Source organism: Lonchura striata, chromosome 6, assembly GCF_046129695.1.
Source record: "Lonchura striata isolate bLonStr1 chromosome 6, bLonStr1.mat, whole genome shotgun sequence".
Classification (NCBI taxonomy): Eukaryota; Metazoa; Chordata; class Aves; order Passeriformes; family Estrildidae; genus Lonchura; species Lonchura striata.
Genome location: NC_134608.1, coordinates 34,082,525 through 34,097,541, shown reverse-complemented (window position 1 = coordinate 34,097,541; position 15,017 = coordinate 34,082,525). Strand labels below are relative to the sequence as shown.

Below are 15,017 nucleotides of genomic sequence, written 5' to 3'. Positions count from 1 at the left end.
GTGTTTAGAATTTATCTTTGCTGATCACATGCACACAAGACTGCATTCCCAACAGCACAAGAAGCTGCATTAATTGTAAAAATCCTACCAAGGGAGCTAAATGCCAGGAGAGGGTCTCAAGACCATCCCATGTTATGTTACATAAAAAATCCAGCATACCCAGCATTTAAAAAACTCAAGTATTAGTCACTTAATAGTCCTTTAGCCAAATCTTCAGAAAAATAACAAAGTACATGGCAGAAGAGTCCAAAAACAAAAATGTATTGACACAAATTCAAGATAGATGCATTAACTAAGAGTATGTTATGTAACACACCTCAGTAGGGAACTATGAACTACATACACTCATCTATGGAAGTGAAGTACATTACACCCATTAAAAAGTGAAGTAATTTAGTAAATAACTAGGCTAAGAAATGTTAGTCCTCCTTGGCCATGACCTTTTCTTCCCCCATGTTGCCATTAAGAAAATAAAGAAATTGCCATTAGAAAAAGGAAGAAAAAAAAAAAAAATTGGAGACTGACAGCACTCAGCACTTTCACAACAACCACAACCACATGTTTTACTGCAATACCAAAGGACTTCCCTCCTACAGATAACAGCTGCAATTAAAGCTCAGCCATTATCCTAAAGGCCAGACAGCTAGCCATGAAGAATGGGCACTTTGGAAATCTCAAGAATCAGTGCAGCTGTGTTGCCTGAATGTTTTTACATTGAGACACTCTACCTTGCACCATGATACCTGACCAGGTCTCAGTACAATTTAGGGTCATAACAACAGCAGCCTAAAGCCTAGAGTTTGCAGCTTAAAGGCTGGGAGGGAAGGTATACTCTTCATCCCTTACACAGGACTGGTATGACACTGAAAAAAGTGTAAAGGCAATAGCTGATCCAGTACCTTTTCTAAGCACAGTGTGTAAAAAAACATAAAATGTTGATTTCAGAGCACTTCTGGCAATGAATATCCAAAATTTGGGGGTTTACTTTAAAATTTTCCTTTTATCTTAAATTTGAGCTTTTATTTCTAAATAAAATTTCAATTGTCAACCCAAAATTCCATCTCATTCTCATCCTACTCCCAAAGTAGTGAGATTTTTTAAACACTTATCATCAGGAAAGGAAGTATGTAAGCACAACATACGTTTACTGCACAGATGTAATCTACAGTTATTGAGTTAATTTTGACTCTATCAAAATACATGCTAGAAAAAGTGCTTTTGACTTTTTCGGCTTTCAGACTTCTAAAGCTAAGCACTGAGGCAGAGGAAATACAATCTTAGATACTAAAATACAATTTTATATACTCAATAGACTTGATTGATAATCAAGCTGCAGCTACAGAATGCCTGTTACTGCTGGAAAGGCATGTAACAGAGTTTGTTAACTCAGATTAATACACACCTGTTCAACAGCTGTATTGTAAGTTACATAATAGGAAACCAATAAAAATTACATAATAGGAAAGAAATAAAACCTCTAAATCATTTGAGGTCTCCAACAGACTCCCCATTAACATCTACATTAAAAAAAAAATCCAATTGCATTTTAAAGCACTGCAAGCAGGACACTGTTCACGCAGAAGGATGCTGTTGTTATTTTTCATGGAGAGATAGGACATCTTACCTGTGTCTCAACTGAAGGATGAAAAGCATGAGGGACAAACCCAAGAAAAATTGCTCCACATCACCACTCCCCAAATTAAAAGTGTAGCAGTACTTTCTTTACTCCACCCTGCCATTATAATGTGTGAAATCAAACAGCAGCCAATACACTGGTCATATGATTAAAAACCTGTTCTCATAAAATTCCTTATAATATGTAAGCATTAAAAGAGTAGTCACTGGGCGATGACTCTGCCTCTTAAGTCCCTCAGGTGAAAAAGAAGCCATTCTTTGGGTCTCCTCAGTATCTCACTGGAAATGCTAGAACCCAATTCCCAAGTAAAACTTCTAAACAAGCAGGCTTCTAAAGTAAAGCTTCTGAACAAGCAAGCAGCATCCCTTTATAACAATTTGACAAATGAGGACCAAGGGGATGTTGCTCAAATAGAAACTGGAAGTGAGAGAGAAATTGTATACACATATCATGGAGAGAACAGAGGTAAAGCAAGAATTCTTGTGACGGCTGAAACCAGTTTCCATGGAGTTACAGAAAGAGGTAGTACGCTGTAATAGTGCTTGGGCAAGCACTGGGCTGACAACAGGAATAGAAACACTCAGACTAGTCTCTCATTGCTCTTCAGATGAAATGTTTAGCAACCCATTCCTATCCCATCACAGATCAAACAAGCATTTCCCGGCTACTTCCACAATAGAGGGCAGAGATGAGAAGGGAAGAACATTCATTCTGTATTGAAAGCTATATTTCTATAAGAAAAGAAAAAAACACATCCGGTTTTTGAATGGCACTGCTGAGGCTAAGGGCAGGCAGCAGAGCTACTGACTGAACCCACAGAACCAGGCAAGGCTCCAAATCCTGGCTGCATTCAGGTGCTCCTTGTAAACACTGTAAAAACAGCTAAAAAAATAGCTCCAAGCCAGCAGGTCATCTAGTCTGACCCAGGGAGCAGAAGCCAGTGTGACACAGCAATTCTTTAATTAAGTCTTTCCTTTGTTCAAGCCTCTGAGGCTCAGCTAGAAAGTCCTCTGAACCCAAGTTAGTGGTACACAACCAGCACACTGGCCTGATGGCCATTTATCTTAACTCTGCACGGTGATCCTCTGTTCTGACTCACGTGTCTTGATGTAATGCTTAAACCCTGCATCTTGTAACACTTTTTGCTACATTGAGAGTCAGCTGATTATTGTCAGAAGCCTGCCTTACCTGTATAGGAAATTTTAGGCGAGCTATCTATTAGTCTGAATCTTGTGTTTAAGCCTCTTTGGGACTGCAGTCCCTCAAACAATTCTTTTCACTTTTTCTGTACTCCACTCATATTTAATTCTTCAAAAATAGTGTTGTGCAAATATTCCCACCTGGGTTCTATGCAGCACCCACCTCCCTCAAGTCTATGCACCACTCAAGAAATGCTTGCTCTACAGGAATTTCACTGTTCCTACAACCAGGGAAATAAATGATCTGAGGCAAAAGAGCTTGATCAAGGACATTCCCATCACACATGCTGACACATACATTATTTTTAGTTCAGGAAAAGGGTCCTCAAGAGAGTCTTTCTGCTTCTGACACAGAATATGACACTTTGAAGCTAAGAATGACCTTACATTGTCACTTTCCTTAAGCATGTCCACTCCCGCTTTAAGAACCTGTTCCTTTGCTATCTCGACTGGTACTTCTTTGAAGAAACGCCATAAATAACCAAAGTTCTTACCTCCTTACCCACTCATGGTTTATCTTTAGCACTCCATACAAATGAGAAACACAATGAAAGCCACAGGAAGAAAGCAAGTGTTTAAGTAGCAAACCTGCAAAGCAGAACTCACAGAAAGCTACAGCTACCATATTTTATAGAAGGGATGTTTCTTAATAAAAGAAAAGCCAGGACTACCTATCATTTAAAAAACAGATGCTTTATAAAGAGTTTTTTTACTCTAGCAAGATAGACTGTGTTCTTCTGACAGGAGAGGTGAATTCTTTGAGAGCTTAGTATTGCTGGAATCTGAGCACTGAATAATTGAATAACAGACACCATCCAGGGAATGACAGACATGTCTACACAGTACCTTGCTGCATTAAGAAGTGAGTTTGCAATTCTGCCCAGCATCATGCTACACTAACCAATACAGAGGAGCAGACTTGAATCATGAAGTACACTGAAGGCTGAAAGGGTTCCCCACATCTTTAGAGAGGGCTGTGTGGGGAACTTGGGAGAAAACAGAATATTTTATGTGTATTAGAGCAGTGTGGAGTGAAACTACTGGTACGGACCATAATATAGATTACTCTTTCCAAGCAGACTTAGATTACAAAATGTGGTAATGCTCTGGAAGCTATCTGATAATGCAGAACTGCTCAGATAGTCAGCCCCTCACTTATCTTGTCAAAAGACCACAGGTTTGACTGATGCACTTTTAGAGCAATCTCAGTGCTGCATCATAACTGTACCAGGAGCCAGATTTTAAGAACCCTAAACTCATAGAAATTCTCCAAGGAGATTTGCCCTCAGTCAATTTTATGCAGACTTGTGAGGAAAAGAAACCACAACTAGACAGTGGAAGGTCACAGCAAACAGCAAGACATACTACAAATTCCCACAAAACTACACCCCCAAGGCAGGATTAACATTATTCATGTTCATATTAATCTGTCTGTAACAGATCCTGTTTAAAATCTCAGCAACCTTTTCTGAAAAACTGCTTGGGGAAAAACTATGAAGAATGCAAGTCTCCCTCAGCCCATGGCAACAAGCCCAATGGCACTAGGCAGCAAAAGAAAGTGTGCAGATTACCCACTAGTGCCTGTTGTTTATGAAGAACAGAGCACAGCAGGTTAAGTGCAGCATGGAAAAGGAATGGCATTTATGGAAAATACAGCATACTAGCAAAAAGGCAAAAGTCTTGGGAACACAAACTGATTTTAGTCATGGTTAATTCTGCATAAGAGTACGTGACCTTAGTTTTCTACAATTAATCAAATTATTAGTATCTAACAAACATTCTTATGTTGTGAATAACTCAAATTTTATCTGCCTTATAGTATTGTGGGCTAAGCGTAGAGATATTTTGTTATAGGAAACAATATTCCCCACACAGACTGAAATATAAAGACACAGCAATTCCAGAGGAATTAATCAGGTCTGCTTCCCCATTTACACTCATCCCATCATGCCTGCAAGAAGCATCACTTTTTCACCCTGCAAGTGCATGAGTAGCACTAAAAGGGGATTTGATAAGATCTTTGCAATACGCATACTCAACAATAAGGGGAAGCAGCACACATGTTGCATAGAAACAGTTATGACAGCCAGTGAATTGACAAGTGCTAGCTCCTCTTGATGCAGTAAACAAACCCCATTATACCTCATCACGCATAAGAAAACTGGAAAACTGATCAGCTGAGCAACAGAACCAGTGGCAACACTCACTTCGGTCTAAATTTCACAGGCAATGAAAACCAGACAGATCATAAAAGTGTCATAAGACATGCACACGATGTCTCTCTACAAAAGGATTTACATGCAAACCAAACTAAGGCCTTTGCCTTTAGGCCCTTCTCCCTTTCACCTCCCTGCCACATCAAACTGTGGTAGATCCAAGCCTGCAGGAAGCAGGAGGAAGTAAGTGAGCATGGTCTTCCTCCATGGTGCATGCTCCTGCTCACAGAGCGGCAGAGGAGCTGTGTTCTCATCAGCACCTTTCAGCCCCATCCAGTCTGCAGAGCATCCAGCCCCAAATTCAGTATTGAACTGGCTACAACTCCAGGAGCTGAAAAGGGCAGACTAATGCTGCTTTCAGAGGAACAGCTTCACCTTCAATGTTTACCCAGAGTAATTGCAATTTTGTTTCTAATCAAGATAATTACAGAGAACTACAAAAGCAACAGTTCAATCTTGTTAAAACCAAGAAGGTTCTCTGAACATAGTTACTGCTACCTAATTCTCCCACATCTGTACTGCTCTTCTCAGTTCTACATAAATTTCAAAAATTTCCAACAATTAATTAATTTCTTAAATTAAAAATCACACTCTTTTGAAGTCTAATGGCAAGGACAATGATGTGGGCCTGAATACCTACTGTGTTCACTAGGCTCAGCAAGGTGACCTGAAAGCAAGTCATCTACATCTTGAATGAGTGCTGTAACAATTCAGACATTTGATATTCTAACTACATGCATGCATCTTTGTTTCCTCTCTGATCAGATTTTTTTCTTCTACATAAAACTCCCTTTCAATAACAGTTACACAGAAAGGGGAAAGTTATTGGAAATGTCTCTCTAGCCAACTTTATATACCCTGAAACATGTGCATCTGCTTAGACTATTGTTGGGATGGGCATTCCATGTTGAAGAGCACTGTGAGTATTTTTCCTAGAAACTTCATTGAGAGATGCTGTTCTGTTGTAGACTTCCCAATGGAGATTTTGGAATCTAGATGCATCTGGATATATATAATACTGGGTATTGGATCAGAATAAACTAACAACAGTCCAGAGCTGACTTCAGCAAGGCCTCAGGGACTTCACAAGAACACAGCCTCCCTGTAGAGCAGAACCCAGAGGCTTCAATTTTCTGCACAAAAGAAACAGTATCAAAAATACCTCCACCTGATGAGATCTATTCATGAGTTGCCAGAAGCAAAACAGTTTAGACTGTCCACCAAAATTCTAGGTTTTATACATATTTTTTTTAAATCAAAATTTAATTCCTTTTGACCAGAATCTAAAGGAAATATTTGTCTCAAAAGCAGGTTGAAACTAGTTAGCTTTCTTGGACATTATTTTTCACTTAAATCTTATGCAGGGACAATTACCTTAAATGCTGCAATATAACTGATGAAGCTGGTTTGTGAGGTATGTGGAATGCAGGGTATTTTTGTGAACCAAGGAATTATATGAAACTTCAGTTAATTCCAGATACAAAGAGATCAGAGGCTTCCTTCATCATGCCAGGTAAAACAAAAGCACTTTAGTGTTCACAGATAGAACTGAATGGAAGAAGAATGTGAAATATCACTTGGCTGCCAATTGACACCACACAATTTTTGTAAGCAGTTTCATGCTGCCCCTCAACTGGCAAACAACACTGGCTAAGGAATGTGCCAAGGAAAAGTCCAGCAACTTCTCCACAATCCAGACACTGGTACCAACCTTCAAAATAAACCTGTCTGAATCAAAGCTTTATCAACTATACTATCAGCCAGCTTATAAGGATAAAACTTTCACCCACTTTCCTCTCCAAGAGGTTGATGGACAGGTGATAGACATTTCAAAGTTGGCTTTCCTTACCCCTTTTTTCTTGAACTATGAAGTTTAACATGGAACACTTTGTTCCGTGTTGGCCCACTGTGCTAGCTTTCATAAGCATTCGCCTCCAGTGCCAACACAATCTGAGAAGATCTATACAAAATCAAATTTCAACAATTGAAAGTGCAGTTAAACTGCAAGAAATTGCAGCCATCTTCTCCTGTCCCAACCTTCTCATGATGGTCCACACAGTATAGAAACAGAATGCTGCTCTAAAGAAACATGCAGTTTGCAGGATGAATACAATTTTTCTACTTCATCATCAAAAAACAAAAACAAAACAAAAACACTCCTACACACCAGATAATGGGAGGGTAAGTCTGAGGAGGGGAATAAAATTTTGGTGAGTTATCACCAAAAAAAATCTTTCCTCTCCTATCCCTCTAGGCATTACAAAATGTTTGAACCAAATCCAAAGTTCTCTGCCTTTCTCATCTTTTTTTTAGCCAATATTGATTCTGTTTTGGAATTTCTTACCTTCAGAGGACCTTGCAAGCAACCAGTGTATTGGTCCTAAAATTTCTCCGAGAGAGAAGGTATCTAGAGTAGTATTAGATGTATGGAAAGTTAGGCAAAAAACATTCTGTGATTTGCCTAAATCCACAAAGTAGAGGTCACAGGGTTGCAGGTTTTTGGCTTTTTAGATGCATGCAAAACTGAGCAGACAGCATGAAACTATCAGGAAACTGTGCATGAGCCATTTTTATCAGCCAGTTCAGTCAGCACTGGGACACTGCTCAATATGTTCATGGTAACAGAACCAAGTATTGCTCTTCAATTCTACCCTGCTTTGGCAAACTTCAGCAACCTAACAGTGAGGAATCAAAAACCCAACAAAGCAGTCTCATCTCCTCTCTGCCAGTCCTCCAAATCACTACAAGACATATAGTACAAGAAGTACCCTGCAGAAGAAACAGGCTGAATAGACTGCTTTTTTTCCTGGGATAGATAAAGCAGAGGTAATAGCAGAATCAGTTGCATCCACCCTGCTCTGTTGTAAGCCACAGCTCTCTTTATAGCCCCTCTTCATGGAAAAATTGACCTCCCCTGTAACTGTTTTTCTTTCTATGCAATGCTGAAGATTAATGCCATTTGTTCCTGTACTACACTGGAGCTGGATGCTATCGCATTTGTGTATTTTAAGGTATCGTGACTGAATCAAACTTTTATTTGGTTAAAGATGTTCCCAGCTTTCAAATTTTTACCCAGATAACTGGGTCAGAGTATATACCCACTCTGCTATCATCCCTTGGCCCTTAACACTGAAACTTCCACAGACACCTGAAGCCTAGCTGAATGAAGCAAATAGAAATTTTACCTGCATGAAAGATCCATCCTCATTGCATTCTGGGATGAAGACTGCTTCCTGAGGCTTCTTTGCCTGTTCCAGTGCTTGAGCTCTCTCTAATCGACACTTGCTTTGGCCACCATCTACAAAGAGAAAAGCAAAACTCACATTGCAATTTGGCCTCTCCAAAAGCTACCAGATGACCTGTGCAGCTGCAAGGGAAAATCCCCAAAACAAATAAATATGAAACATAAAAGACCATTACTGCACATTCACAAGGTAGATATGGAGCTACCACTCATGATCCTAAAGACAAATATGAGCCCAGACAATAAAATTATGAGCCAGTTAATTAAGAGATGCTAATTTCCTAGTCAGTAGTTTTTATGGTCATCTAAGGATCCTGGAAGCTTCTTTCAACCAGCACTGGAGCACAATGTCCACACAATGAAAGGCCATTAACAGCCTGAAACTGGATGGCTGAGTATCATCAGATAGTTCAGGCCAAGCAGTGAGCAACATGGAAGAGATGACCCCCTCTTCTCTGAGAAATTCTCCCAGAAAGATACTAAAATAGCCAATTATCCATATGAACTTCCACCTCTGTGTGGTTCAGATGAGGCAGATGTGCTATTTCCTGTGCTTTCCTGAAACTCAGCTTTTACCTCTAGTCCCAGTGCTTGCAGCCAGGTGTGCATGATAACTTTCTCATGCATCAGTTACTTACTTTGGAGACAAGAAAAAAACTTGCACTGCAAGCAGAGTTTGAGGGGTTAAGATCTCAGTTTTTACTTCAGATGATGGCAAAGTGCAGCATGACCTTCACCCCTTCTAGGTCAAGCTCACTGTTACAGAGTATACCCAGATAAGTCTAATGACTGATGAGTAAAAAAAGGGAAGTTTTGCCCTGCAGAGATCCAGATTGACTCAGTGTTTACATTTAAAAACATCAGGTCTAACAATACTGCTGTTCAGTCTAGAAAGAGAAGGAAAACAGTGAAAATCTGTTTCCATGGCACTCTGACACCAGAACTAGCACCTTCTTTCTTCTCCCATGAATCCACTGACTAAAGATTTTCAGGGCAGAAACATCAAAATCTTTTAGCAGCACCATTACAGAGTGAACAAGTTTCAGTCCTCATTGTACCAGCCACAGAAATCATACTGGTTAACAAAAAAATTGCACTAGATCCCTGAAGATCACATTCTGTTTCACAGATCACATGAACTTTGACAACAGAATCACTAATACCAGCATTAAATTAGAAAGTCAGTCTGGGTTCTTAGAGCAATTGAGTTCACATTGTGTGGCAATAGAAGTAACTTCCATCCAGGCATCTCTAGACATAGAAATCAATGACAATGCTGTAAATAGTTATGATAAAGACAGACCAAAGCTTTCAGGCCGAGTACTTTATTTATACATCTGATGACTCGGAAGATTAAGTTTTTGTCAACACAGTTTCATTTTAAACATATCACATTACTTCCCAAGAAGGATTTCACAAGGCTTCTGAAATTATGAAAATCAAACTGTTCTCTCTGGAAAAAGAATGATTCACAGCAATAGTATACAGTTGCTTATATACAGATGCCAGCTGATTAGGCACTGCATTAGAAAGCAACAGCACCTGTATCAACTCTGCCAATGACCACTGAGTGACTACAAGTTGGACACCTCACCCCCGTGACCTTATGTCATTTCTGATCCTGTGTCACTTATCTTTAGACTAATTTGTTTGTTGGGTGTTTGCATAATACCAAAGCACATGTAACTTTGATCTCAGGTGGGCCCATCACGCACTTGTATGAAGAGTGAAATTCTTACAGAATAAAAAAGACTTCAATAAAATTTACACTGTATTTTTTTTCTAGTTATCCATAAGTTTTGACATGGAATTTCCTTTTTGCCTGCTTGCCAATGTGACCAGAAAATCAGACCTTGTTTGCACATCTCCAGTGGAGGATAGTCCTGCCAACTGATCCTTCCAAACATGTGCTCGCTCTTTCAGCTGAAAAGGAAGCACTTGGAATGCTTCTAACTGGAACACCCATCACCTGCAGATCTCCTGTTCAAGCTTAAGAATCTAATCTTGCTTGACAGAGGACATTACTACAAAAACAGATGGTGCGCCTGCACTTTGTTTCATATCTGCCTGACTGAAAACACTTTCAACTTCTGCTTCACAGGAGACAACTAAGTAGCAAAAAGAAAAAAAAAAAAAAAACCAAAAAAAAAAAAAAGTGTGACTTTCTTACATGACAATCAAACCACAAGAGTTGCCAAATGAAAGTGTTTTTTAGTCTCTATATATGAGGATACAAGACTGCAGACAGGCATTTCTGGTTCTTTTCCTGAACATAAAACAGAAGCATCAAGCACTTCCACATAGCATCTGCTTTAGTGCTGGCACATTCTCAACTACACGACTGAAACTGGATGCATCAGTACTAAGCTGGTAGAAACAAACATTTTCTGATATCCTCTTCAGCACAAATACATTAGAAGTCCAGGAAGAAGGGAAATTAACCCATTTCTTTGTCCAATTTGTCTAATGAACAAAGAAACCTGCACAAGATCAACCCCTTACTTTAAAAAGATAAAATAAACACATTACTGCTAAGGCAACCATGTCTCTCCAGAAATTTTAACTGGCCTTTATAGATAGAACTCTCTACTCCCACCCAGCAGAGCACATTTCAGAGCACACCACCAGTACACCACAGTATTGAAGAGCTCATTGCTGTTGCAGCATCTTTTGCACTTCAATCATTGGCTCAAGGGGTGACTCTTCCCAAAATTGCTGCTGACCTACAGAGTTTTTCTCCTGTTCATGAACACTCAGGACTGATTATTTCTCCCATCCTCCCTCCCAAAGGGCATGCCAGTCCTTTTACAGCCTTGATTTGGAACACCTTAATACCACGCTGGGTGGAGAGGTGCATGCATATTGCTATCTTTTTTGTCAGTCTTCCACAGATCAGTTCCAGTAAAAACAGTGCCTTTAAGATCAACATTTACCAGTTTGTTTTTAGAAGGACTGTCAATCCTTCTCTTCCTCACTCCACAGGCTGGTATTTTTATAATGTTTGCATCAACATGTGATTTCAGTGGGATGACTTCACCTTGCTATTTTTGCTTTGTTAATTAGAAAATGTAAAGTATTACATAAGTGCCAAGAGTTTAAAAAGTAACTGTCAAATAGCTCACCCCAAATAAGATGCATTACAAATTTTACTAAAGCCTGATCTTATGATTGTAGGTTCATATACCCTATTCTGCATTTTGACTGCTTATCCAAGTGTTTCAGCACTTTCTTGCCTGTTTTTAGAAATGTTATCTGAAATATCAAACACCATGTTTATAAATCAGAATGGCGTTAATGCATTCCAGTTTCATGGTTCAAGCAGACTAAATTGGACACTTTTCCCTCCATTACATTAGGTGAAAAACCAAAACAGCATAACTGCTTTTGAAAGCAGACCTGCTGAACTTTACTTTAAATATCTTGAAACTTGGGACAGTTTTACTGTAGCTCAGAAAGCTGCCTTTTAAAGAAAATTAATTCTCAAGCTGGCAGCTGGAAACCAGGAGATTGTTATCTACAAGTGATATTTTTGACATCTCTGGTCTAATCGGCTCAATGCAGGTGCACATAATTTTGGATTTTGCAATGACATTGGCTAGTTACCATGGCTGATCTTATCCATGAATAGTTTATTCAAACAAGACCACCATGTCCCTCATAAGATACACACTGCACTCCTGAATAGGCTCCAAGAATTCCAGCATCCTTTCTTCAACAGGCAGAAGGCAATATTGACACCATACAACATCATGGTATAAAGACCCAAGCTCCCCTAATAACACAAAGTAAAACATCTTCAGGATTCACATAACAGTAGCAGCAAATCAATACAATGCAACCACCAAAATCTATTAAAGCTACTTAATTTTCCTATGTTTGTATCCAAAGTTCAAATAGCAAAAATTGATCCAAGCAGCTTTTTAACTAGTTTCAGTTCCATTAGGTAACTGTCTTATACAGGCCAGGTCTCCATTAGACATGAAACAGTTCAGCTACACTAAAATCAGCAGGTTCAAACCCATCTACTCAATTACCTGTGTTTTTGCATAAAACAGGCAAAAATGGATCTCGGCAAACTACAAAAACATGCCTATCTATTGTACAGGAGACTAATCATTATTCACTCTCCTCACTGTTTTCCACTTCGAGTCAGTCCTACACCTGGAATCTCAAACATGTTCACCCACAGAGAATGGTTCAGGTTGGTAGGGACCACTGGAGGGTCATCTTGTTGAAACTTCCTGCTAATGCAGGATCTCTTGGAGCACACTACTCAGGATTGAGTAGACACAGCTACAGATATCTCCAGACTGTACAACCTCTTTGGGCAGCTGTTCCAGTGTTCAGTTACCCTCACAGTAAAAATGTTCTTCCTCATGGTCAGGTGGAACTAACTGTTTCCAGTTTCTGCCCACTCTCCTTTCAAGATACATACACTGATGAGATCCCCTCTCAGTCTTATCTTCTCCAGGATAAAAAGGCCCAGTCCCTCAGTGTTTCTTCACAAGTGAGGTGCTTCAGTTCCCTCTCTATCTTTGCCACCCTCTTCTGGACCATCTCCAGAATCCCCACGTCTCTCTGGTACTGAGGAGCCCAGAACTGGACACAGCACTCTAGATGTGGCCTCAACAAGGCTGAGCAGTGGGGCAGAATCACCTCCCCTGACCTGCTGGCAATGTTCTTTCTGATCCACCCCAGGATCCTGTTGTCCCTCTTGGCTACAAGAGCACTGCTGGCTCATGGACATCTTGCTGTCCCCCAGGTCTTTCTCTACAGAGCTGCTTTCCAGCAGGTCTGCCCCTAGCCTGTACTGGTGCATGAGGTTATTCCTTCCCAGGGGAAGGACCCCATACTCTCCTGAATTCCAATAAGGTTCCACTCTCCTCATCCCTCCAACCCTGACACCTCTTTGAAGAGTTCCACAGCCCTCCCAGTTTTAAATCATCAGCAAACTTGCTGACGAGGCACCTGTCCCTTCATGCAAGACACTGATAAACAAGTTAAAGGAAAATGCACCCAGTATTGAACCTTGGGGGACACCACTAGTGACAAGCCTCCAACCACACCCTGTGCCACTGATCCAGATCCCCTGAGACCTGGCATTCACACAGCTCTCAAACCACTTCACTGTCCACATGTCCAGTCTGTACTCTCTGAGCTTTCCTGTGAGGATATCATGAGAGAAGGTGTCAAAAGCCTTCCTGAAGTCCAGGTGGACAACATCCACTACTCCTCCCTCATCTATCCAGCCAGTTGTCCCACCACAGAAGGCAATCTGGTTAGCTAAGCATGATATCACCATCCACACTGACTACTCCTGATCACCTTCTTGTCTTCCTTTCACATCAATTCATTCTGTTCCTTTTTTGATATTCACAGTGCATTTCTACTCCAGAGTTCCCTAATTTATTCAGAACATGCTGAAATTTGCAAAGTGATTGAAAGAGACATTTTAGATTTTACTAACTGCTGCCAAGGAAGGACATTCTTACTCACAATCAAGGGAGAATAAAGCAAACTTGAAGACAAAACACATGGATCTACACATGGATCATGAGCAGAAAGTATTTTCAAAACATCATCTCCTGTCCAACAAAAATAGTAGGTAGAGAAGATTATCTTTAAATAACCCATCAGTCAGAAGACTTGCCTTTCTAGCACATAGGTCAAAAGCTGTGTTCATTTACTGTGTCCCAGGAGAAAGGCTGAATGTAGAACATTCTCCACCAGTAACTTACATATACAGTGGACACAGTGACTTGTGGTAAGAACAAACTCTGTGCCTTATTAATAATGGACTTATTAATCCAATTAATAAATCTAAAGAGAACTTTTAGAACACTTCCACGTAGTAATTAAATAAGCCAAAGAAGCTCCTAGAAATCAACCAGTAAACAAAGAATTTAAATGTGTTTTAAGCCACAGATATATACCAGTAAAACAATCACTGCATAAATGACTCTTGGCAAGCTGTCAAGATTAACAAGTATTTGTTCTTCACCCCCGCAAAGTTTTGAGGTATAACTCTTATTTAACATCAGATATTATGCCGCCTCCTGAGAAAACATCCAGGCAGCATTGCTTGGTTGTGTATTTTAGACACAGCTATAGCATCTGGAACTATTCTCTAGAATCTCATCAGTGAAGCTCCATTTGTCAGGGATACCATAATTTGATCATTTTAAGCTACTCCTGACTTTAACCCTTTGTGATGCGTGAGGGTTTGGAGGGAGTTCAGATAATTTAGCACTGAAGGAATTTCATTGAAAAGTACGTGAGGAAGCTAGCAACAAACAAGAGCTGAATAAGGGGTATAGCTCCCAAAGGGCTGGCAAGATTTCATCTTTAAAGGTCCTTAGAATCTTGAGAGAGAATAGAGCATTAACTTGAATCAAAAAGGTTCTGTTCTCACTATGGAAACCATTCTGCTTCCCTTGGCACAAGTACAGTTCAAGTCATCAGCATATACACTGAAGCCTATGATAATCTGGGCTCAAGAACTATGCCTTGCTGTCCACACTATACTTTCTCTTCTACTTATTTTAGTCACCTGCTGTTTTTCCCCCTTCAGAGAGCAAAGTGCAGGTTAAAACTTCTCATTCCATAAGGATAAGCTCTTGGGTACAGTATCTATCACAACTGTATGTGACTGAGCTCGATGGCCCATGGGATCCCTTCCACTTCCATGGGAGCTCTCCTGTAAAGCATGTGTCATGCAGGAG

The 15,017-nt window shown here is 40.0% G+C and overlaps 1 protein-coding gene across 3 annotated transcripts in view; it reads right to left on the bottom strand.

Moving 5' to 3' along the window:
- The window catches only part of SMOC1 (SPARC related modular calcium binding 1), a 128,720-nt gene that overhangs the window by 71,479 nt on the left and 42,224 nt on the right, over positions 1 to 15,017 (bottom strand). For all 3 annotated transcript variants that reach the window (XM_021540752.2, XM_021540753.2, XM_021540755.2), the window contains exon 3: positions 8,237 to 8,349. In XM_021540752.2, the coding sequence (XP_021396427.1) occupies positions 8,237 to 8,349 (113 nt within the window). The remainder of the gene's footprint in view (positions 1 to 8,236; positions 8,350 to 15,017) is intronic.